Source organism: Marmota monax, unplaced genomic scaffold (genome assembly GCF_021218885.2).
Source record: "Marmota monax isolate L192 unplaced genomic scaffold, Marmota_monax_Labrador192_F-V1.1 WCK01_AAM20220418_F8-fsc00173, whole genome shotgun sequence".
Lineage (NCBI taxonomy): Eukaryota > Metazoa > Chordata > Mammalia > Rodentia > Sciuridae > Marmota > Marmota monax.
In genome coordinates this window covers 1,196,952-1,224,556 of record NW_026694620.1, presented here as the reverse complement: position 1 = coordinate 1,224,556, position 27,605 = coordinate 1,196,952, and the positions used below count along the sequence as shown (strand labels likewise).

Sequence of the window (27,605 nt, the reverse complement as noted above, 5' to 3'; positions counted from 1 at the left end):
ATATATTTCTTGTGTACTTTTGCTTTCACACTTCTCGGTTTTTGAACTTCCTATTACCTCTGTCTAGAATACTATTCCCACTTTAGTTTTCAGGTACCAGTTGCTCTTCAAATCTTCCCTGATTGCTTCACCACCTGATCCCTATCCTATAATCACAATGGTTTGAGCTTAAAATTCTTCCCATAAATGCTACCAAAAACTCTGTCATTAACTATGATATTGTAAAATGTTTGTTCTCTTCCCCCAGTTCCTGAGGCAAAGCTTCTAAAACCCTTATAGACAGGAGCACTATGAGAATATTCTGTTTTAATATTTAATTTTCATCCCGGTTCCTGACATAAAGCTCTTAAATCCTTTGGAATTTTCTGTGTCATAAGAGAATCTTTTATTCTAATAAGGCAGCCTTGGTGAGTTCCTGATAAACCTCAGGATTGAGGCTGATTGCCAGGGCATGGACCATGTGATTACAGGGTTGGAATTTTCAGCCCTACTCCTTATATTTAGGCAGGCAAGAGAGGTTGAAAGTTGACTTGATCACTAGTGGCCAGTGATTTGACTGACAAGGCCTAAGTAATGAAGCTGCCATAGAAATTCAAAAGTAAAGCATCCAATGGCTTGCAAGTTGATGAATATATCCATGTGCCAAGAGGGTGGTACACCCCAACTCTATGGGAACTGTGTATCTCTTGACACAATATCTTAATATCTAAATTCCAAATAAATAATATTTTTAGGTAACCTTAATTTTTCTTCTATAATTAATGTAAAATATAATTATGCTTTATAAAAATATCAGTACCAGCAGGGCACAGTGACGCACACCTGTAATCCCAGCCGCTTGGGAGGCTGAGACAGAAGGATCTTGAGTTCAAAGCCAGCCTCAGCAAAAAGCAAGGTGCTAAGCAACTCAGTGAGACCCTGTCTCTAAATAAAATACAAAATAGGGCTGGAGATGTGGCTGAGTTCAATCCCTGGTACTACTTCCCCTACCCCCCCCAAAAAAACACAAAACAAACAAATATCTACACACACACACACACACACACACACACACATATATCTATGTATATCAGTAGCAAAATAATCTCCTTAATCCTTAAGCAAACTAATCCTGGGACTCTCAAATCTTGATTTAAACCATCCCCTACTTGAGTTTTAAAACTAGGAGATAGCACAGGATAAATTTCTACAAATTTTTGTCTACTATAATTGCTTGGTTTTTAATTTATATTTTATACACACAAACAATACACTTAAGAAATTTTATCTATATATGTGGTTGCTTACTTGAAAGAATGGGGTACTCCAGATCTGGATGGTTTCAGTCACATTTAAATGATAAAGATAGTAGTTACTAATGATATTCATCAATACAGGTAGAGAATAAACCATAGTACTGTTGAAAACAGCTGTAAAAACATAGTCCTATAATTTAAACAAAAAGTTATTGCATACTTTATATAAGTGGATAAATTATTGCTATGTGTCAAGCTTTTCTCACCAAGTAACCTAATTCTAATTAACTGTATAGAATGGATGCTTCAATAAATCATAGAAATAATACTCCATGATAGATACAGATAATAGAGCTGTGAATACAGCTAGGAATGGGCAGATATTTTGATATTTTAAATAAAAATAAAATTCCTTATTCCTTTTCATGTTAATCAGTCATCACAGCATAAAATATATCATAAACAAACAGCCAGTTATTTCTAAAAGTACATTCTAATTTCCAACTAAAGAAGTCAATTTAACAAATAACTAATTTTAGGACTAATTTAATCCTTTATAACTTTTAAATGAGTAACGTTCACATGCATTAATCTTACCTTTTCTGAATACACCACATTTAAAGCTGCACTATGAGGAGCAGCAGAAACATAGTCACTGTCATTAAACATCGTCACCATTATGTTCCGGTAGGCAAAAAAGTTAGTAAGATCACTGATATCTGAGTCTGGTATTAGAAAACAAATAATAAGGAATCAGTTTAAAGAAGAAACAGCCACAGACTTTTAATAACATTGGAAACATCCCTGTCTTTTTAGAGAACTTTTTATCTTTATCAGCTAAGACATGATTAAGAACAGTAACTCTGGAGCCAGTTACTTGGATTCAAACCCCAATTGTACCACTTGCACTATTCTTAAAACAATTTACCGAATGCGCTGGACCTTAATTTCCTTTTTTGTAAAGTAAGGATAAAAAGCATATCAAACCCTCGCGTCCTGTGGTCATAGGAATTAAAGGACTGAAAATAAGCATAGGGCTTAGAACAGAACCTGGCACTTAGTAACTGCAAATTTAACCTATAGCTGCTGCTACAATTATTAAAAATAACAATGAAAAGCTACCTGGAATGCTCATATGAAATATGGTTAAACAGTAAAAATGACAATCTATTTGGCAATTATAGGCAACAAGATAACCTGCTAAGGTTAGAAAGGTATAAGATAGGGTATGGTAGCATTGTTCCCTTTGGAAATTTTGTGTGTTCTGGGCAGCCAGACAAGTTTTATAAATGCCAATTGACTTAACAATGTCAAAATATTCAAATCCATAATCAGCTCTCTATCTACATTCTCTAGGTGGCCTGGAACCAAGGGAAATATTTTAATCCTGTTTAGGGTTTAAATCTATGTTGACATGTCTGATGAATACAGGTAACATCTGCTCTATCATCACAAAAACCAGGATCCAAGGAAGGACAAATGTGACTCTGAGAGAAATTCATATCATTCAAAGCAAAATACAATTTGTAAGTGAATAGTGTAATAAGGTGGATCAGATTCGACACCAAACCGCAAAGTCATACTGAATGGTGTTTGGGGGTATAAAGTGACACTACCTTTACTCCTAACCTAGTGCCTTAATGCAACTCTTCTCTAAAGCTTGTCAGCAGGACTACATGTGTTGCAAAGAGAGCTATGCTGTAACTGAAGTAGCTTCAGTAGTTCCACCTGTGCTTTGCAAGGAGGTAAGAAATCATCCAATGACACAGACAATGCCCAGTGATTCCTAAAGGAAAAAGGTTTTTATTTTGGATCATCAATAGGACCTAGGAAAATACTGGATACATAGGCAAGAAACTCTCAAAATACTAAATGATGATGATGATATAATAATAATGGAAGAATGAAAGAAACAAACCTTGATAAAACTAGAATTTCTAAACATCAGTGAAAATGAACTCAAAAAGAAAGCTAGTAACTGCAATTTACAATTCCCCAAACTTCAAAAAAATCATAATAATGGGGCTTCATGCAGTAGTAGATTTTAGCTACAGAAAATTTATACTAAAATTGAAAACAAGAATTCTAAATGAAAGAAAAAAATTGCAAAACATAACATTTTCTATTTAAGAATAACTGTCTATCCTAAATACATCTTCCCAAGAAAGAATAAAACTTATGTAGTATACTTAGCACCAGATTATATTAGTACATGATTTAAAAAGTAATTTATACTCTTTTGAAGACCCTTAGGACTATGTACACAGGAGATGTTGTAGGAACAACTGATCATACATGAATAAAATTTTGTATTAGGTTGTCATATTTTGAAGATCAGAATCCTATGTCAGTTTCGTTCTTATTTAAGCAACAACGTATACTCATACACTGCTGGTGGGACTGCAAATTGGTGTAGCCAATTTGAAAAGCAGTATGGAGATTCCTTAGAAAGCTGGGAATAGAACCACCATTTGATGAGCTATTCCTCTTCTCGGACTATACCCAAAAGACCTAAAAACAGCATACTACAGGGACACAGCCACATCAATGTTTATAGCAGCACAATTCACAATAGCTAAACTATGGAGCCAACCTAGATGCCCTTCAATGGATGAATGGATAAAAAAAAAATGTGGCATATATACACAATGGATATTACTCAGCACTAAAAAATAATAAGATCATGTCATTTGCAGGGAAATGGATGGCATTAGAGCAGATTATGCTAAGTGAAGTTAGCCAATCCAAAAAAAACCAAATGCCAAATGTCTTCACTGATATAAGGAGGGTGACTCAAAATGGGGAAGAGAGGAAGAGCATGGGAAGAAGATTACCTTTACATAGGGAAGAGAGGTGGGAAGGAAAGGGAGAGAGAAAGGGAATTGCATGGATGGTGGAAGGAGACCTTCATTGTTATACAAAACACATGTATGAAGATGTGAGGGAAAAAAAAAAAAAGAATAGTGTTACCCTAGATTAGGTAGAGAGAAGTGAAGGGAGGGGAGGGGTTGGGGAGATAGGAAGGATAGTAGAATGAAACAGACATTATTATTACTGTGTTTATATATGTGACTGCATAACCAATGTGATTCTGCAACCTGTATACTCAGAAAAATGAGAAATTATATCCCATCTGATTCAAATGTATGATATGTCAAGGTCATTGTACTGTCATGTGTAACTAGTTAAAAATTTAAAAAAACTTTTCATTTTCAACAATTATGAAAGAATACCAACAGCAAATTCAAAAAACTCAACTACAACTACAAATTCAAAAAACTCCCACATATTTATATTTATGATTATTTGTCTTAACTAATTCTTCAAATAGTCCTCAAAGGATTGCTTAACATTCATAAGCAGCATAATACTGTAACTCTTTCTAAAGAAAATTTCATCACTTCTCACCTTTAATTAGTTCACCATGAACTCTGAGGTAAAACACGATACTGAGAACAATGTTGCTACTCTTAAAACAAAACAACAACAACAAAAAAAAAACAAAGGAATTTAATGATCATAAGCGGTATAGACTATTTTTAAAACTTTCAATTTAAAATTTCATTTTAAGTATAATTGTAGTACATCACTCAGCATCTATAAAGTACTTTTATTTCTTGTGGATTCTGTGTAGATCGTGCCTATACCTTAATTATATTTCTAAAATCCAAATCTCAATTGATCCACCCCTCAATTCCCGTTCCCTGGCCAACACACATTCACAGACCTTCACACACTCTCACCAGTGGAATTCTGAAGAAGGAGACTTGTTTTATATTTATGAGGTTTATCTCCAGGTTTTAGGAAATATAAGTCTGGAACAAGTTTGATGGGAACCACAGCATTTTTGAAAGAGTGATGTACAAAAAACATAAAAAGCTGAACTGCAAAAAAAATTAAAAGCAGAAGTAACCTGAAAGAGGAAAAAAAAAAAAAGAAAACAGCTTAAGGTATATTAATATGTAAATCTATTAAAAACTTCTTTAACATTTGTATTGATTTAAACCCCAGATGGTTAAAAATGAATCATTGAAAAAATGAATAAAAGAAAACAAGAACAAAGAAAGAAATCTTTAAAAAAAATTCTACTACCAAAAATTACCTTATGATAATGTTGTAGAGAAAGCTAATATTGAATGAAAAAATTACAAGTTATAAAAGTAGAAGCAAAGAGAGGACCAGAGTCACCCTTAAATTATTATAGGGTATGTAAACCTGTAGTTTTTTTTCCCCACAATATCTTCTGTTTTTATTTATTTATCTATCTATCTATCTATCTATCTATATTTTATGTGGTGCTGAGAGTTGAACCCAGTGCCTCATGCATGCTAGTAGGCAAGCACTCTACCTCTGAGCCACAATCCGAGGCCTAAACCTATAATTTTAATTGTTAAAGAATCTGACATTGCCACAAACATTTATGTTTCTATACTCCTGAAGGAACTACTTCCTGCCCTCTCTCTATCCTATCCATTTACTTTTCATATACTGGCAAAAATATTTAGGTATAAGGAAAAAAAAGTACAATGAAACTTTGATATCTTTTAATTTCCATTCTAATCACAATTTAATCACATTAACTGCTATTGTGTCTCTCAGGTGGCAAAGCAAGATACAATCTACTATAACACCCTCCTACCTGGAAGATGAGCTCCTTCTCTGCAAAGCATCTCTGTCTTAGCTAAGTGTCACTAGTGGCTGGAGAACTTAGATCATCACACTTAAATAAATTTATAATTTATAATTTTTAGATACCTCATAATTGTTTTTTAAAAATCATTCTTAAGTTGTCACAATTCTGCTTTTAAATCCAGCCCTATAAGTTAATAGATATTTTAGATAAGAAAATAATTCATGAGAAAAAAATTCATGATCAAATACTATTTAGAATCTCCAGACTAAACAAAATTAAAGAAAACTTTTTTTTTTAACCAAAGAACATCTCATATGTTCTTATACGCTGATGAACAACTTAGTTGAGCAAATACAAGGCACAATATTTCCTAAATGTACTTGAGCATAGAACCCTGTTTTGAAATGAATGTTTGTGTCCCCTCAAATTTATATGCTGAAGCTCTAGCCCCTGAAGACAGGAACTCTGGAAGGTAATTCAGATTAGATGAAGTCATGAGAGGGTGTGTGCCTTATGACGGAATTAGTGTCTTATTGAAAAAAAAAAAAAAACAGCAAGAATAAGATCATTATGTGTTTGAAATAAGAGAGTTCATGCTAATGTGCTCACTTGCTTATTCTCTCCCCACAACCCCTCCACAAAAAGAAGTCATATGAGCACACAGTGAAATGGTGGCCTTGAAGAGAGTCTTCACCACACTGGCACTCTGTCTGGTCTCAGACATCCAGCCTCTAGAACTGTGAGGAAAAATAAAGTTCTGCTTTTTAAGCCACCCAGTCTAAGGTTTTTAATTATAACAATCTGAGCTAAGACTCTTATTGTTTTCCCAGGGGTATTTCATGAAAGTGGTGTTCAACTTAATAAATGGAAATGTGCTGATTTAAATAAATATTTTCTTTCAGTAACAGTAACAGGAATAAATCAGATACTTAATTGACATTTGCTTATTTTTTCAGTCAAAAAGGCAAATAAGGTCAGCATATTTCAAACACATAATAATCTTATTCTTGATGATTAAGTTTTATTCCTACTACCATTTTGGATCTAACATGATAGAAGTACAGTATATGAAAAAAGTTGATATTATTCCAAATAAGCCAATTTTTAGTACCCTTGAAAGAGGGTGCTGGGAGAGGTTAAAACTAAGCTGAGAAGATCTCATTTTGATCCCAGATCCACCAGTTACATAGCCTTTTTTACATTTCAGTTTCTTTATCTGATATATAACTATAAATCTTTTTACTTTTCCTAATGGGCTCAGTGGTGTACACCTGTAGTCCCAGCACTCATGAGGCTGATGTAAGAGGATTACTTGGGCCTAAGAATTTAAGATTCATTTTACACACAAAAAAACATTTCCTGCTATTTACAAAATAAGCATAAAAATGAACTAATGGACGAAACAAAAATGAAAAACATTTTTGTAAGCTAAAACGGAAGATACAATGACAATAATTCAAAGATTATATAATTACATAGGGTTACTTGTTACTTCCTCATTATTTAGAGGTGACAATAAATGTTAGTGCTAAAAAAAAAAAAAAAAGTAAACCTCTGGGTGTTTTTCAAGAAATTACTGTAAAGTACATTTTTCTTCTCTGAAATTGTAAAATTATTTTAATCTTTCAAAACTATGTCTTACTTACAAATGTCAACATACAAAAACTTAATATTGTAAATCCAATTTGTATCCTTAAACAGACAATTTCTCAGGCAGAAGATTGGTAATCATACTTACACTGATCTCAGTGATTTACTCTCACGCTTCAAGGTAAGAAAATGAAACTTTGCTATTGTAGACACTTGTTGTTTCCAAAGGCTCATGGTGCTCACTAGGGAAGCTTTGGTTTCAGAAAGAATAAGCAAGCTTTGTTCCATTTCATCAAAAGATTTTGAGTCCATTTCTTCCTCTGGTGGTTGCTGTGTAAAAACACTATAATCTATTTGCCAAACAAAAAGAAAATTTTGGTATATTCCTTTAATAAGATGTAAACTCTTTTGAAGCATATCAATTTAAAGAAGCACACATCTGGCAGTAAAATGGAATGCTCTTATATTTCGGCTCTATCTATTAAAGCTAAACATATGTGAATATCTTATTACCCAGGAAGACTCCTTTAGGTATAAATTCAACAGAGGTATATATAGAGGAGGAGTCACCAAAACACATGCAGAAGATTTTTATTAATGCCCTATCAAGAATATCCTAAAACTAGAAAGTAGCCAATGTCTATCAACAAGTGAAGGAACAGTTGTAAATCATGCCTAGCACAAAATGGTGTAAAACAACAAAAGCAAGCAAACAACAGTAAACCATGTGCCATGGCTGACTCTTGCAGAAGTGATACTGAGTAGAAGAACGAGTTCAGAGTTGATTTCAACTTATGAACTTCTCTGATTTCCATAGTTCAAAACTAGACTGTATGCATGCTCATTCTTAAGATCATAGATATTTGAACTATTATGTGAACTTTTCCTTTCCTGACTACAACTTAACATCAAGCCCCCATCAAACCCTTGACTTCTCTCTTTTCTCTTTAACAGTCCTCTTCTGGCTTGGCTTTACTTTGCTATTAGTTTCATACCCAGTTGATAGCCAAAATCTGCCCTTGAAATTCATTTTCAGTCTTTGGAGAGTTATAAATACAGTACTTCAATATCATTTCCTAAAGCTCTGTGTAATTACAGCTGATAATAATCTGATATAACAGACATAATAAACTCAATAATGTGAATGAAGTATGCCATTTGGATTTACTTTTAATATTTACTTGCAATTACATTTAAACATTCTAAATACATTTGGAATAAAAATTTCTTTATGTATTTTATGTTGGAATCCTACCAATTAAATATAATTGTATACTAATTTAATGGCAAGAATAAAATGCCACATAACTGATAATTGTTTATTTTAAATTCAAAAACACATTCAGGAGTTCAAATGTAGAAAGCCACTGATAACTAATGCAAATATTAAATAGTGTATACAAGTTAGAAACTACTTTGGGCAAATATATACATTTTTAAATTTAAACAATAATACAAAAAATGACATTAAATTACATCATACTAATTTTTTATATAATTGTTCAGCATACTAGCATTTATAATATTAATCAAAAAATTTCAGAGGATTTGTTTCATTTTTAGTTATTTCATTCCATTAAGGCCATTAGACTTTCAGTAAAAAAGTTTTATCTGAACTCTTCCACAATTTGTGAAGATAAATAAAAAGAATGCCAACTATATCATTTCAAATGTTCAAAAGAAGGAAAAACTACAAAATCCATATAATAACATTGCACATCACTCTTGGACGTGAACATAAAAACATTCGTAATAGGGAGATGGGAAGATGGCGGCGAATGGAGTGCATCACCCCCATGTACTGCGTCACTGCGTGGGTGAATGACGAGTTAGCATGGCCAAATGCTATCTTGTTAGGAATTTCCAGCAAAATTGGGGTGCACCGAAACCTACAGGAAGGATTTCCATCACCCAAGGATGGGTTACTGGGGCCCAACCGCGAGTGAACTGTCAGCCCGGAGATTCAAGCTGTTTATTCAGCTGCCCACCCTGCTGCTAGAGACTGCGGCGCGATGGGAAACGGTGTCCCTAGAAACGGCGAGCTAGCAACGCAGAGAAACGGTGCTGCAGATTCTGTGGGCTCCTGCTGGCTGTGCCCTCACTGTGCTCCGGGCTGAGTTCTGTGTTTGAGACGGGGAAGGAAGGGGTCCAATCTGTCCTCCACACCGGTCAGCCCACCGAGGAAGCCAGCGGCCACCATCTTGGAGAGCTGACGTCACCATCAACAGTTATCGACAGATTGCAGCTCATTCAGCGATAGAACAGGTCAGGTCTGTGTCATTTAGACCATCTTCCATACAGCGGGGAAATCACATAAAATCTCTCCCTGGCTTTCCGCGTGATTAATAGAGTGAGCGTGAATAGAGGCGTGGGGAAAGGTAAAGGCACCTGACCTCCAACTCCCCCCCTCCCACCAGCAGCGAAAACCAAACCTATCTCGCCAGCTCTCGGAGGAGGGGCTAGTGGAGGGAATCAAAACAATAAGGTGTCGGTTCCCAAAAGCCGCCCTCCACATCCAGGAAACTGCAGGCACAGAGTGTAGCTTGAACTTCTGAGAGGTATCACACTGGGAAAGGCCTGGCTGACAGGAGAAGCCAGGGGACTAGAAACCAGGAATAAACCTAAGCTAACAGGTGTTGAGAGACACGGGGCGGGGGGTGGTGGTGGGGGGAGCGGCCTCACACGATTGTTTCCTACAGCCGGAGGGCAAAATCTTGGCCCGGAAGGCACAGCACCACCTACTGGAAGCGAAGAAAATAGAAGCCGAACAGTGTCCCTTTTTTCTTTTTTTTTAAATTTTTTTAAAATTTTTTTAATTTTAATTTTTTTTCTTTTCTATAATTATATTATTATTTTTTAAATGTAATTTTTATTTTACTGCATTTTATTATTATTTTTTTATTATCATTTCTTTTTCTTTTCTATTCTTTTCTCTTTCTTTCCTCTCTCCCTCTCTCTTTCTTGGTTTGCTTCCTTACCTTTTCTCCATTATTCCTCTTAAGCATGACCACCCATATTACGTACAACTTACTAAATACAAATAGATGAATACTACGAATTGGTCCATAGTCCGCCTAAGCCCTTAACTACCCCCAAGTACTCCTGCCTATTCTCTTGTTAATATCCGCCTGCATTTAACCCCCCAAAGAAGCTAACATATACTAACCTCCATACCATCAAATCGCCCGACCTCAACTTAAAATCCTAAGTTCAAACCTCAATTCTATATATGCCATCAAATTCTGTAGGCCTTTAATGAAACTAATGCATTTACCTTAAATCACAATTAAATCCAACATCTCTAAACATTGTCTCCCAACACAAAGGAGAGATATTGGAACTATAAAAACCAAAACAAATTTAAAGAAGAAAACAGAAACACAGCAGTCAAACAGAGTTGGAAAGTAACGTGAGCACCATGAAAAAACAAGGGAAAAAGGGATTACAAACAATGCAGGACAACTTAAATCCACAGGAGAACCTAGAGGCATCAGAAAAGTGGACAGAGAAAGAACTCAAGGCATACCTAACTCAGATGGAACGGAATCTTAGACAGCAAGTCCAAACAATGAAAGTATACTTTGAAAACGAATAACACAGGCAAATTCAAATGGCAAAGAACGAGCTCTACTAGGAGATAGAGATTTAAAAAAAAAATCAACCAGTAATCCTAGAAATGCAGGAAACCATAAACCAAACTAAAAACTCAAACGAGAATATTATAAATAGACTAGATCAAATAGAAGTCAGAACATCAGATAATGAAGACAAAGTTTATCAACTTGAAAAGAATATAGTCAACACAGAAAGGATGCTAAGAAATCACCAGCAATCTATCCAAGAGATATGGGATGTCATAAAAAAACCAAACCTGAGAGTCGTCGGGATAGAAGAAGGTATAGAGGTTCAAACCAAAGGAATGAACAATCTATTGAATGAAATAATCCTAGAAAACTTCCCAGATATGAAAGATGGAATGGATTGCCAAATCCTGGAAGCCTACAGGACCCCAAACATACAAAACCGTAATAGACCAACTCCAAGACACATAATTATGAAGATATCCAACATACAGAACAAGGAGAGAATATTAAAAGCTACAAGAGAAAGGAGGCAGATTACACTCAGGGGTAAACCAATTAGGTTAACGGCTGATTTTTTATCACAGACGTTGAAAGCAAGAAGATCCTGGTACAATGTATTTCAAACGCTGAAAAATAATGGATTCCAACCAAGAATACTGTATCCAGCAAAATTAAGCTTCAGATTTGACAATGAAATATAAATATTTTACGATAAACAAAAGTTAAAAGAATTCGCAGCCAGAAAACCAGCACTACAAGGCATTTTGAGCAAAACAATACAAGAAGAGGAATTGAAAAACAGCACCCAAAACTAACAGTGGGAGGTAACTCAGTAAAGGGAAGAAAAAAAAGAACCGAAAAGTAAAAATGAGCCATATTAAAATAAATAAATAAATAAGCATGACTGGAAGTACAAACAATATATCAATAGTAACCTTAAGCGTTAATGGCTTAAATTCACCAATCAAGAGACAAAGGCTAGTAACCTGGATTAAAAAAACAAATCCAACAATATGCTGCCTTCAGGAGACTCATATGATAGGAAAAGACATACACAGGTTGAAAGTGAAAGGTTGGGAAAAATCACACCACTCACATGGTCCTCAGAAGCAAGCAGGAGTGGCCATACTCATATCGAATAAAATCAACTTCAAACCTAAGTTAATCAAAAGGGATAAAGAAGGACACTATATACTGTCAAAAGGAACCATCCAACAACAAGACATAACAATTATCAATATGTATGCACCAAACAATGGTGCTGCAATGTTCATAAAACAAACTCTCCTCAAGTTCAAGAGTCAAATAGACCACAACACAATAATTATGGGTGACTTCAACACACCGCTCTCTCCATTGGACAGATCCACCAGACAAAAGCTGAATAAAGAAACTATAGAACTCAATAACACAATCAATAACCTAGACTTAACCGACATTATATAATATATCAACCATCATCAAGTGGATACACGTTCTTCTCAGCAGCACATGGATCCTTCTCAAAGATAGACCATATAGTATGCCATAGGGCAACTCTTAGTAAATGTAAAGGTGTGGAGATAATACCATGCATCTTATCTGATCATAATGGAATGAAACTGGAAATCAATGATAAAAGAAGGAAGGAAAAATCCTGTATCACCTGGAAAATGAAAAATATGTTACTGAATGATCAACGGGTTACAGAAGACATAAAGGAGGAAATCAAAAAATTCTTAGAGATAAATGAAAATATAGACACAACATATCGGAATCTATGGGACACAATGAAAGCAGTTCTAAGAGGTAAATTCATTGCCTGGATTTCATTCCTCAATAAAAGAAAAAAACAACAAATAAATGAACTCACACTTCATCTCAAAACCCTAGAAAAGGAAGAGCAAAACAACAGCAAATGTAGTAGAAGGCAAGAAATAATTAAAATCAGAGCGGAAATCAACGAAATTGAAACAAAAAAAAAAAAAACCACTGAAAAAACTGATAAGACTAAAAGTTGGTTCTTCGAAAAAATAAACAAGATCGACAGACCCTGAGCCATGCTAATGAAGAGAAGAAGAGAGAGAACTCAAATTACTAACATACGGGATGAAAAAGGCAATATCACAACACACACTACAGAAATACAGAAGATAATTAGAAATTATATTGAAACCCTATATTCCAATAAAATAGAAGATAGTGAAGATATCGATAAATTTCTTAAGTTATATGATTTGCCCAGATTGAGTCAGGAAGATACACACAATTTAAACAGACCAATAACAAAGGCGGAAACAGAAGAAGCCATCAAAAGACTACCAACTAAGAAAAGCCCTGGACCGGATGGATATACAGTGGAGTTTTACAAAACCTTCAAAGAAGAATTAATACCAATACTTTTCAAGTTATTTCAAGAAATAGAAAAAGAAGGAGATCTTCCAAATTCATTCTATGAGGCCAACATCACCCTGATCCCGAAACCAGACAAAGACACTTCAAAGAAAGAAAACTACAGACCAATATCTCCAATGAACTTAGATGCAAAAATCCTCAATAAAATCCCGGCGAATCGAATACAAAAGCATATCAAAAAAATTGTGCACCATGATCAAGTAAGATTCATCCCTGGGATGCAAGGCTGGTTCAATATATGGAAATCAATAAATGTTATTCACCACATCAATAGACTTCACGATAAGAACCACATGATCATCTCGATAGATGCAGAAAAAGCATTCGACAAAGTACAACATCCCATTATGTTCAAAACACTAGAAAAACTAGGGATAACAGGAACTTACCTCAACATTGTAAAAGCTATATATGCTAAGCCTCAGGCTAGCATCATTCTGAATGGAGAAAAACTGAAGGAATTCCCTCTAAAATCTGGAACAAGACAGGGATGCCCTCTCTCACCACCTCTATTCAATTTAGTTCTTGAAATACTAGCCAGAGCAATTAGACAGACAAAAGAAATTAAAGGCATAAAAATAGGAAAAGAAGACCTTAAATTATCACTATTTGCGGGTGATATGATACTATATCTAACAGACCCAAAAGGGTCTACAAAGAAACTACTAGAGTTAATAAATGAATTCAGCAAAGTGGCGGGATATAAAATCAGCACGCATAAATCAAAGGCATTCCTGTATATCAGCGACAAAACTTCTGAAATGGAAATGAGGAGAAACACCCCATTCACAATATCCTCAAAAAAAATAAAAATACTTGGGAATCAACCTAACAAAAGAGGTGAAAGATTTATACAATGAAAACTACAGAACCCTAAAGAGAGAAATAGAAGAAGATCTTAGAAGATGGAAAAATATACCCTGTTCATGGATAGGCAGAACTAACATCATCAAAATGGCGATATTACCAAAAGTTCTCTATAGGTTCAATGCAATGACAATCAAAATCCCAACGACATTTCTTGTAGAAATAGATAAAGAAATCATGAAATTCATATGGAAAAACAAAAGACCCAGAATAGCAAAAGCAATTTTAAGCAGGAAGTGTGAGTCAGGTGGTATAGCGATACCAGATTTTGAACTATACTACAGAGCAATAGTAACAAAAACAGCATGGTACTGGTACCAAACCAGGCGGGTGGATCAATGGTACAGAATAGAGGACACAGAGACCAATCCACAAAATTACAACTTTCTTATATTTGATAAAGGGGCTAAAAGCATGCAATGGAGGAAGGATAGTATCTTCAACAAATGGTGCTGGGAAAACTGGAAATCCATATGCAACAAAATGAAACTGAATCCCTTTCTCTCGCCATGCACAAAAGTTAACTCAAAATGGATCAAAGAGCTTGATATCAAATCAGAGACTCTGCGTCTGATAGAAGAAAAAGTTGGCTCCGATCTACATATTGTTGGGTCGGGCTCCAAATTCCTTAATAGGACGCCCATAGCACAAGAGTTAATAACTAGAATCAACAAATGGGACTTACTCAAACTAAAATTTTTTTCTCAGCAAGAGAAACAATAAGAGAGGTAAATAGGGAGCCTACATCCTGGGAACAAATTTTTACTCCTCACACTTCAGATAGAGCCCTAATATCCAGAGTATACAAAGAACTCAAAAAATAAGAAAACAAATAACCCAATCAACAAATGGGCCAAAGACCTGAACAGACACTTCTCAGAGGAGGACATACAGTCATTCAACAAGTACTTGAAAAAATGCTCACCATCTCTAGCAGTCAGAGAAATGCAAATCAAAACCACCCTAAGATACCATCTCACTCCAGTAAGATTGGCAGCCATTATGAAGTCAAACAACAACAAGTGCTGGTGAGGATGTGGGGAAAAGGGTACTCTTGTACATTGCTGGTGGGACTGCAAATTGGGGCGGCCAATTTGGAAAGCAGTATGGAGATTCCTGGGAAAGCTGGGAATGGAACCACCATTTGACCCAGCTATTGCCCTTCTCGGACTATTCCCTGAAGACCTTAAAAGATCGTACTACAGGGATACTGCCACATCGATGTTCATAGCAGCACAATTCACAATAGCTAGACTGTGGAACCAACCCAGATGCCCTTCAGTAGATGAATAGATAAAAAAAAATGTGGCATTTATACACAATGGAGTATTACGCATCACTAAAAAATGACAAAATCATGGAATTTGCAGGGAAATGGATGGCATTAGAGCAGATTATGCTAAGTGAAGCTAGCCAATCCCTAAAAAACAAATGCCAAATGTCTTCTTTGATATAATGAGAGCAACTAAGAACAGAGCAGGGAGGAAGAGCAGAAGGCAAAGATTAAAATTAAACAGAGACATGAGGTGGGAGGGAAAGGGAGAGAAAAGGGAAATTGCATGGAAATGGAAGGAGACCCTCACTGTTATACAAAATTACACATAAGAGGTTATGAGGGGAATGGGAAAAAAAACAAGGAGAGAAATGAATTACATTAGATGGGGTAGAGAGAGCAGATGGGAGGGGAGGGGAGGGGGGATAGTAGAGGATAGGAAAGGTAGCAGAATACAACAGTCGCTAATATGGCATCATGTAAAAATGTGGATGTGTAACCGATGTGATTCTGCAATGCGTATTTGGGGTAAAAATGGGAGTTTATAACCCACTTGAATCTAATGTATGAAATATGATATGTCAAGAGCTTTGTAATGTTTTGAACAACCAATAAAAAAAATAAAAATAAAAACATTCGTAATAAAATACTAGCAAATCATATACAAAAACATTAAAAATACAGTGCACAATGATCAAGTGGGGTTCATTCCAGGGATGCAAGGTTGGTTCAACACATGGAAATCCATAAATGTAATTCCCACATCAATAGACTTAAAGACAAGAATCACATGATTATCTCAATAGATGCAGAGAAAGCATTTAACAAAATATAGCATACATTCATGTTCAAAACACTGGAAGAACTAGGGATAGTAGAAACATACCTTAACATTGTAAAAGCTATATACTTTAAACCAAGGCCAAGATCATTCTAAATGGAGAAAACCTGAAAGCATTCCCTCTAAAACTCAAATAAAACAGTGATGCCCTCTTTCACCACTTCTATTCAATAGTCCTTTAAACTCTAGTCAGAGAAATTAGGCAAAATTGAAGGGATACAAACAGAAAAAAAAAAAAAAGAAAATGAAAAAGAAAAAAAGAGCTCAAACTATCCCTATTTATTGACAACATGATTGTATATTTTGAAGACCCCCCCAAAATGCACTAGATAGCTTCTAGAATTCATAAACAAATTCAGCAAAGTAGCAAGATATAATATAAACACCTATAAATCAATTATATTCCTATATACCAATGATGAATCAGCTGAAAGACAAATTAACAAAATTATCCCACTCACAATAGCCTCAAGATAAAATAAAATAAAATACATGGAAATCAATCTAACAAAAGAGGTAAAAGACCTCTACAATGAAAACTACAGAATACTAAAAAAAGAAATTGAAGACCTTAGTAGATGGAAAGTTCTCACTTGTTCTTGTAGAGGTAGAATGAATATTGTCCAAATGGCCATACTACCAAAAGCATTACACAGATTAATGCAATTCCCATTAAAATTCCAATGATGTTCTTCATAGAAATAGAAAAAGCAGCCTTGAAATTAATTTTGAAAAATAAGAGGCCCAGAATAGCCAAAGCAATCCTTAGCGAGAAGAGCAAGGCAGGAGGCATCATAATACCAGACCTTAAATTATACTAGAGAGCTATACAAACATAAATAGCATCGTACTGACATCAAAACAGACACGAAGACCAATGAAACAGAATAGAAGACACAGAGACAAACCCACATAGATTTAGTTATCTCATCCTGGACAAACACAACATAAGCATACACTGGAGGAAAGATAGCCTATTAAACATATAGTGCTGGGAAAATTGGAAATCCATATGTAGCAGAATGAAATTGAATCCTATCTCTTACCCTGCATAAAACTCAATTTAAAATGGATCAAGGGCCTAAGCATTAGACCAGAGACCCGGCACCTACTAGAAGAAAATGTAGGCCCAACTCTCCATCATGTCAGCTTAGGAACCAACTTCCTCCACAAAACTCCTAAGTGCAAAAAAAGTAAAATCAAGAATCAATAAATGGGATGGCATCAAACTAAGAAGCTTCTTCACAGCAAGGAAATGATCAAGAAAGAACATGAACAGAGAGCCTACAGAATGGAAGAAGATCTTTTCTACCTGCACCTCAGATAGAAGATTAATCTTCAGTACACCAAAAAAATCCAATCAACAAATGGGAAAAGGAACTAAACAGACACCTCACAGAAGAAGAAATACTAATGATCAACAAATATACGAAAAAATGTTCAACTACCCTAGCAATTAGAGAACTGCAAATTAAAACTACATTGAGATTTCATCTCACTCTAGTCATAATGCTCATTAAAAAAGAATTCAAGTAACAATAAATGTTGGTGAGAATGTGGGGGGGGGGGTTGAGTTATACATTGCTGGTGGGATTACAAACTGGTGCAATTACTCTGGAAAGCAGGATAGAGATTCCTTGGAATGGAACCACCATTTGACCCAGTGATCCTATTCCTTAGTATATATCCAAAGGACTTTTTAAAAAGGCATACTGTAGTGACACAGTCACATCAATGTTTAAAGAAGCTCAATTCACACTAACTAAATTATGGAACCAACCTAGGTGTACTTCAACAGAGGAATGGATAAAGAAAATGTGATACATTTATACAATGAAATATTACTACACCATAAAAATGAATGACTTTATGACTTTTGCTGGTAAATATATACATCTGGAGACTATAATGCTAACTGAAATAAGCCAATCCCCAAAAATCAAAGGCTGAATGTTCTCTCTGATATAAGAATGATAATACACAATAAGGCAGTGAGGAACAGAAGTTCACTAGACAAAAGGGAATGAAGGAAAGGGAGAAGGATGGGAATAGGAAAGACAGTGGAATGAATCTGACATAACTTTCCTATGTTCGTGTATGAATACACCACCAGTAAAATGCCACATTGCACACGACCACAAGAAAGGGGTCCTAATTAGAATAGACTTATCCTAATAAGTCTTATTAGAATATACACTCTACTGTCATGTATAGCTGAAAAGAAAAAAAAAGAAAAAAAACTCTTGCTAGTTTCACATTATACTAAGAAAACAATATTCTTTTCCAGATGTTCAAAGGCAAAATATAATTTGATTAACTGCATTAGTGTGACTTCACTGTGTGTCACCCTCCATGGCTCCAGCCAAGGTGGTTCTTTTTTCTCTCAAAGACATTCAACTCATTACTCAGTTAATATCTCTGCAGTAGGAATTTTCTTTATCTGCAAAGTTTGGTCCAAAAATTTTTGCATACCTGATTTGTCATGATATCCAGGCTTCAACTCAAATATCTTCTCAACTAAGTCTTCCTAATGCAATCTAAGTTCACTACTTCCCTCATAACTACTATTACCACCAGTAAATACTTCAATTACTTACCCTTTTCTGTCCTTCCTTCCCTAAAATAGTATAAACTTCACATGCTTATATAATTATTTGCTTTATTAACAATCTACCTGGCTCATTATCTGAAATGTTTTTTTAGTTCTGCTTTTACCTGCTTGGTCAATTTCTGCTTCAACTTCCAGCTTTAAGAATACATCTTCCAAAGTTGTCATGGATACACCATAAGAAATAACACCCAAATCTGAATGAATGTCGAGAGCAGAAAACAAACCTAAAAGAAAACCAATGATATAATGGAATATACTTAAGTATACTATCATGAGTTATTCTAAAATATCATTTAAACATAGAACATGACTAAGTTTACTCAGCTACCACAGCAGTTCTCAAACTTTTGGGTGTCAGGACACTTAAATTGCTATAGACCTCAAAGAAATTTTGTTTATGGGCTACAGGCATTAGATACTTACCATAAGTTAAAACAAAGAATTATTTTATACTACTTAAAATTGAGAATGTTAACTATATTAAAATTGAAACAAATATATAAAAACAAATAATTTAAATATTCATTATAATAAAATAAGAAAAAAATTATATGCTAATATAATTTTATTTTAAAAACTATTTTGGGTTGGGAATGTGGCTCAAGCGGTAGGTAACATGCTCGCCTGACATGTGCGGGGTACTGGGTTCAATCCTCAGCACCACATAAAAATAAAATAAAGATGTTGTGTCCACTGAAAACTGAAAATAAATATTAAGAATTTCTCTCTCTAAAAAAAAAAAAAAAAAAAAAACTATTTTTTCAGGAAAAAAGATCAGTGAAAAGAGGACATTGTCTTCTCCCTTAAATGTATGTCATAGCAGAAGCAGATGGGTTCTTATATGTTTTTACATTCAATCTTCTATGATAGCATACGTCATAATGTCTCTGCAAAACACTATACAGGAGAATCTGAGGGTCAAAAAGGAAAATATCACCTTAGTATTATTAGAAAAAAGGGTTGACTGCATAAAGTGCCTCAAGAGGTCTTCTAGTCCATCCCCTTGGAGTTCCCAGAAGAGACTTTTGAAATAGTGTGATAATTTATTAAAGAAAATCGAGAGGCAACAAAGTGAAAGACATGAGTCCTGGAACCAGTCAGCCTTGGGTTTATAAATAAGCTCCACCACTTTCCATCTGGGTTACTCTGGGCAAGTTCAATAAATCTCTCTGTGCTTCAGTTTCCTTGTTTGTGAAATGGAAGCAACAGCAGTATTAATCTCATGAACTTCTTAAAATATCGGGATGACTAAACAGATTGTAAAAGGCACAGATTGACATCTGACACAGACAAGCTCTATATAAATGTTATTAAAGAATAGGAAATAGGTTTAAAAGGACAGGTTGTTATGCAAAACACACTAAACTGGCACATTTTCATCAATAAAGTTAATTAGTGATTTATTTTGGTTTTAAAAGAAATCAAACTATTATAGAAAATGTTTTTTCTAATTATGAAATGAATACTATGGGAATTTTGTATAACATACCTATATCAGTAAGATACTTTTGGCCATAAAAATGTCTCTTAAACAGAATAAGAAGACTGAGTTTAAGTTCTTTATTATAAAGTTGAAAAATAATGCCTAAATTAAAATAATTATAATGTTAATACTTCATTAAATAATTACCATATCATTCATTATGAAATTAGAAAATGATTTGAGAACATATACAAAGAAATCCACATACACACCATGCACATACATGCACATATGCCTTACTCCCACCCAGGAAGCAAATAAGCAAACTTTGAGCAATTCATTTTTTTCTTGACAATAAAGTAAATATAATTATTTTTATATTTTTCTTACATTAAGTATTTTAAATTAACATTAGTTATGGTTTCCCACATACAGTTTGTAAAACACATACATATGAGCAAGCGCACATAAATTAACATGTAGTATTTCATGATTTCAAAAACAATATAACTTTGGCTACCTGGGAACATGGAAATATTATACAAATAATTAAATAAAAACAGGAAATCAGGAAAAAACTATTCCCAATACAAAATCTCTGTTCAACAAGCAAGAAACTGAGAGAAATACCTGAAAATTTGTCCATGTCTTTGAAAGGCAAGCTGAACATAAGCTGTTGGTCATTCTGTTGTAGTAAAGTAGCCCCAGGGATATGCTGTCTAACCAATGAAGTAAGAGACTCTGTGGCACAATATCTGTCTATGTACATGCTAGAAAACCAAAAGTCACAGTTTTTATGGTTGTTCAATAAACAGCCAAAAATAAAATCTGAAGACTTTAAATTTAGTCTTATAAAAGATAGTTAAGGCACACTATGGCAATCCCTAAAAATAATAACAGTAGATGAAGAGCAAATATAAATAGTAATGTCAATAAAGAATGAATGGTACCTGAGGCGGTAGCCAATCCCCCATTTACTTTTAAGGAAAATTGAAGAACCAACACATTTCAGCATTCCCTGTGATATGACAGCTTTCCTATCTGCAAATAGAGATTTATATTTCAATTACTAAGTTAATAACAGGATTAATAGTTGGCATTTATATATTATAGATTATTATGAGAGACACCCAAGTATTACCTCATTAATCATAACCACCACCTATGAAGAGAGTACTAGATTATTATCACCTATTTTTCAGATGAAAATAGAGGCAGTAAGAAAATACATTGCTTACACATTTCACATAACTATTCCATAACAAAGCCAGTAGTTGCACCCAAGCAGTCAGACTCCAGGGTACACTTTAGAGTAGTCCAAATAGATCAGACTCTTTCTCAAAGGCTTGCTAATATAGGAATTTTCATGGGTTTCCTTTATAACCAAATGCACAAAAAAAGCAACAGCAGTACCAAAAACAAACTATTAGTTTGTTAGACATTTTAAAGAAAAAGATACTGTTGAAGAGATGAATAACATCTAATTTATTTGATGATGCAAGCTGAAAGAGGTTGCTTTCGAATTTCAAACTCCTGAATCTTATCATAGATATTAAAAATGATATGCTAAGCCAGTATGTTTACTATAATAAATCACATGAGAGGCAGAAGGATCACAAGTTCAAGGCCAGCCTTAGCAACTTTGCAAGATCCTATCTCAAATTAAAAAATAAAAAGGCGCTGGGGATGTGGCTCATTCATAAAACAATCCTAGGTTCAATTCCTAGTACCCCTCCAAAACAAACAAACAACAACAACAAAAAAAAAAATTCAAGACAATTTTTCACATGAGTGGCTACCACTCAATGCATACTGTGTGACTCCATGGGAAGGGACTATGCCTGGTTTCCTCCAGACTTGGCCCCATGTAATTTATTCTTTGCTGATTTCACTTTTTATCTTTTTGCTATAGTAAATTATAGCCCTGAATATGACTATATGCTGAGTCCTGTGAGTTATCCTAGAAAATCACTGAACTGAGTGGTCTGAGGAACATCCAACACAGAAATATATAGTTCTTACAGTTTTAAAAACTTTTTTGAATAGAATGTACACAACCACATTATAGCTTCTCTATTTATTCCTCAGGATTTAGGGTTTTTATGTCTATCTCTCTTTTGATCCATGACCTTATCTTTTAAAAATAAAGCAAAAACTCACCAGCAAGAATGTCAGCTTCATCCATGAAGTGAGTACTAAACACTGTCACCCGATTGGCTTTTCTGTATTTTAAAAGATTCCAAACAATATGACGGGAACAAGGGTCCATTCCAGCTGTTGGTTCATCCAGCAATAGTATCTAAATGACAGAGATGCGGAAGAGCAAGAAACTAAAATATTTAAAATTTATGTAGACAATCAAACAGTTCCCATTTTCAAGTTGTTTTCAATTAGTTTTTCACTCATCTTTGGGTTTGTGAAATCTTAAAAAATTATGATAAATACTTTCCTTGACACAAAAGACTAGTGTCTATAATATTTAAAACATTACTGTAACAATCAGGTAAACCAAACAAACAAAAATTAAGTTATACTGCTATTATACTTAATAATTAAATTTGTAGACATAACAATTACTTTTTAGAAAAGTATGACAAAAAATAGCACAAAACAAACACATGCAAAATCAAAGTAGCAGTATAGTGACAAACTAACCTACTCCCTTGATTTTTTCCTATTTTATTATGAACACTTAGAAATGTATAATAAAAGCATAATAAATAACACAACAAAATTTTAATAGCTACAATTCAAGTTTAACAAATACTATTTTAGCCATATTCAGTTTTTTGGTTTTTTTTTTAGATATTGAGTCTCATTCTATTGCGGAGGTTAGTGAACTTATGGGCTAAGTGATTGTCCTGTCTTAGTTTCTTAAGTAACTAGGACCAAAGGCATGAGCCACTATACCCAGACAGTTCTTTTTTAAAAAAATAAAATACTGCAAACATTAATGGAGTCTGTTCTATTCTCCAGTATAATGATACTTAATATCATTCTCATAAACCCATGACAATGCACAGTATTTTGGGTGTGTTTAAACTTTACATAAGATATATCTTTCTACAACCTGCTTTTTATCTAACATAATTTAAAGCAATCTCATTTGTGAAACTAATATTTATTTACCTTTGGATTCCCAAGAACAGCAATTCCTAAAGACAATTTTCTTTTTTGGCCACCACTTAGTTTTTTAGCTGGGTTATCTTTGATAGGCTGCATGTCTAAATCTAGTAAAACCTTTTGCACCTGTGAAAATACAGTATAAATAATGTTATTTTTAAAATCACATCATTTAAATAATTATTAACGTTAGTCTGTATTTTAAGTTTTGAAGTACTATTTTTTAAATTATTAAATATTTGAGTAATATGTTTTTAAATAATTCTAACATCGACATTTAAAATATTTATTGTGGAATTTTGTTTACAATTTTGAAAACAACAAGTAAGATGATTCTTGAAGAAATGATCTGGTTTTACTTTTGCGCATTCCTGGGTAATGGGAAAGGAAAAAGAAGAGATCAGTGCAAAGGTGCTGGGTATGTGGGGGTTGGAGATATGAATGTGGAGAAGAAAAGGGAAAAGAGGCACAGAGATGAGGGGAAAAGAGAAACAAGTGTCCTCGAAATGAAACAGGACTATTTTACACGTATTAAAACATTTACTCCAAATTATGTCTAATTCTTTCTAATAACTTTGTCTACTAGCTTAGGATATTTTTTTTCAGAACAGGTTTTATATTTAGATTCGCAAACATGAGTTTATTGTATCAGTTATTATAAAAGGTTATTAATTTACAGAAAACATAATGAATATTTATACATGAATAATATAACATACTTCTTGTATTATATTGTTGGCTGGTATTCCTTTGATTGAAGCCAAGATAGATAAATTTTCTTCAACTGTCAAAACATCAAAGTGTATATCTAACTGTGGACAAATGCCAATCATTCTTCTTGCTTCAAACATTTCATCTATTTCTGAGACTCTGTGTCCATATATAGATGCAAACCCTAAAAGCAAAATATATATTTAAATTTATCTTAAAAAAAAGAAGTATTAAAAATGCATATGCTTTGATATATCCTAATAACTTAGGTATGTGGTCTCAATAGATAAGAACAAGTATAAATTTGCAAGATACACCACACCCTTATTTCCATATTACTGTAATATGCTTCCACTTATATTTGCCTTCACTTGCAGGTCATATTACATAGTCGAAAGTATAAGGAACTATAAGCTGAACACAAAATACACATATCTACTGGTGCACTAGTTATATTCTAGTAATAATTTTCCTTCATTTTCAGATATTATGTATTCCAGATATAATGCAATAGTGAAAAGATCAAAGAACTAAAAGTTTTATACTACTGTGTGGTCTTGAACAAATTATTTAATGTCTCTGAATCCCAGTTTTTTTTTCCGTCTATAAACTGAATACTAACATATCCCACTTAAGAACTGCTAAATTAATGTGATGATGTATGGAGAACTGTAACAAAAATCATGTATCCTTAAATGAATGTAAGATATTATGACTAACATTGAAAAGTTGTACAATTAAGAATAAAAATAAAACCAAACTAACTATAAAAGTTACACTACATTTAAAAGATTTATAGATTAAACATACTTTGGCCATTCTGTAAAGTAATATGTGCATTTCACTGCCAAGCTATCTGGTTACTGTGGAAACATGGTGCTTCCATATTGAATTCCCACTGCTACATGCCAATCTCACATTCACAGATCAAAACTATACCTTTGAAGTACTGCTCTTAAATTTTTTATTTTAGAAGATGACATTGATATTTATCATTATTTCCTTATGAACTGTTACTATATATTTAGAAATTTGTGTTTATTTTCTCAACCTGAATCAGTCTATAGATCTGACTTAAATTTCAGTTAGTTATGAATTTATCCTCCCTTAAAAATAAAGAATATACATGTATATACCTATAAATGTGATAAAAATAGGTACAAAATTAGATCCTTTTGACTTTATTAAACATGGACTCATTTATAATTTCTATTGAAAAACAAATGTATGTTATAAAGAAAAAGAGAAAACACCTACACAAAAGTGGGTCCTACATCACTTAAAGGGTAAATAATTACAGTATATTGTGATATCTTGGTTAAATACAATGAAGTAAGAAACTTTTTTAAAATTAGAAAACTCTCACCATCAGAAGGGGGGCATAATCCACAGAGAATATTCATCAAGGTACTCTTTCCTGTTCCACTGTGGCCAAGAAGTGCAGTAATCTGACCTTCATAGATGTCAAAGGACAAATCTAGGTTAAGAAGAAAGAAGACTCAAATGTGATTTTTATTTCTGTTCAACTATACAAGGTAATTCATAATACTTGAACAATCTTATAATAAGGCAATAAAGACATATTTAAAATTGCCAGCATATTTCACAGTAAGTTAAACTGCTTCTTTGTTATAATCAAGGGTATAAACAGTAAGAAAAGTAAATAAAAACAAACATTATTTTGTTATATACAGTGATACTTAGGGTGAACACAAATATTGAGAGTTTTTTTGTATACTGACTTTTAAAAATTCCCAAGGGAATGAAACAAAAATTTATCCCTAGAGGTATTTATATACATGTTAAATACACTGGCAGAAAAAAAAAAACACTAGAAATTAACCAAAAGTACAGAAGTGACTAATTAAAACTTAAAAGGTTCAATTTAATGAACAGGTATCGCTGTGAGGAGGTATAGATGACTTCAGGAAAAGAAGGATGGGGATCTAAAACGATGAAGCAGAAACGCGTCGGCCAGCGAATAAGGCTGAAACACAGAACAAAGAGAAAAAGAGCTCATATCCAAATCAGTAACCCAACTTAAAAAGGAAGGGAAACAGCAGACAAAATACATTGTATCTGAAAGTACAGTGTAGGAACTGAGGATGTGGTAAGAAACTCACCACAAGACCATGAATATGATTTCCCTCAGCGGAGCAGAAAGAGACACTGATAAGCTACATACACACACACACATACACACACACATACATGTTGTGTATACACATTAATTCAAATTGAAACAGCTTAATAAAATATCCTATTGAGGTATTATAATTACTTCATAGAAAATTAAAGTCAGGTTAATATTATGTTTATATATAAATAAACCTAGATGAGTTCTATTATCCAGATAAATACAAGGTCCATTATCTGACCATCTTCTTGTGTAAGAAAAAGAAAAAAAAGTAGTAAGTCAATGAGGTATTGTGATACAGTTACAAATCCTCAGAAATCATAGTGCATATTAAATTAGGAAGAAAACTATACATGAGCTGAGCATAGAGGCATAACCACTATGTTTACAGGGTTCACTACCTCTGTTTTGGAAGATTCCCTTCTCTCCCTCAGTTAGGTAGTGAGTGTTTTAAACAGTTATTCCTCCAGCACCACAATAACCCACACACTAGTTTAGAATCTGTCACTCTGAATACTGAAGACAGTAGGCTCCTATGTCCTTTACCTGAGTAACTCTAACTTTGTAACTCAGAATGAATACTGAGTTCCCTTTAGAGACATTATGGTGCGCATCCCAGCCAATGGTTGAGTTTCCCCCAGACATTCTTGGGTTTCAAAATACACTAACACTTGGAACTCACTTACTTCCCTTCATGGAGTTCTGATATGAGAGAGAGATCAGTGAGGCCCAAATGGTTTATAGGACAAACACTATAATCTTCTCTTTAGTTAATACATATAAAACTGTAATACTTTGATTATAAGGAATGAAATTCATTTTTTAGGACAGATAATAGTTTTATTTTTAACAAATTTACTAAGATGTCAATTTATATGCTATGGAGTATTAAAGTACTATTATTAAGGCTCAATCCCTAGGCAAAAAGGCCAGAGTTAGAGCCACATACCTACTGGCACAAAAACTTTTGAGTAGATACATCACACAATTCCCTTCAATCTAGGATCAGAGAAAAATAGTTAGGAATCATCTGCCATGTCTCACTATATATGAAGGACTGGAATCAGGCTCCACTACAGAGCAAAGCCTTTACTTATTCCCAGACAAAGATGTAATAAGGGTCCCCATCTTTGGATTCTCCCCTATACTCAGTAATATGAAAATTCAGTATCACGTATTAGTA

At 33.9% G+C, this 27,605-nt stretch overlaps 1 protein-coding gene across 5 annotated transcripts in view; it reads right to left on the bottom strand.

Moving 5' to 3' along the window:
* The window catches only part of Abca5 (ATP binding cassette subfamily A member 5), an 80,747-nt gene that overhangs the window by 22,898 nt on the left and 30,244 nt on the right, over positions 1-27,605 (bottom strand). For all 5 annotated transcript variants that reach the window (XM_046422680.2, XM_046422678.2, XM_046422677.2 and 2 more), the window contains 11 exons: positions 25,652-25,762; positions 24,294-24,469; positions 23,581-23,700; positions 22,612-22,750; positions 21,402-21,492; positions 21,082-21,221; positions 19,133-19,252; positions 7,607-7,808; positions 4,979-5,148; positions 1,833-1,960; positions 1,288-1,425 (listed from right to left, as the gene is read on the bottom strand). In XM_046422680.2, coding sequence (XP_046278636.1) covers positions 1,288-1,425; positions 1,833-1,960; positions 4,979-5,148; positions 7,607-7,808; positions 19,133-19,252; positions 21,082-21,221; positions 21,402-21,492; positions 22,612-22,750; positions 23,581-23,700; positions 24,294-24,469; positions 25,652-25,762 — 1,535 coding nt within the window. The remainder of the gene's footprint in view (positions 1-1,287; positions 1,426-1,832; positions 1,961-4,978; positions 5,149-7,606; positions 7,809-19,132; positions 19,253-21,081; positions 21,222-21,401; positions 21,493-22,611; positions 22,751-23,580; positions 23,701-24,293; positions 24,470-25,651; positions 25,763-27,605) is intronic.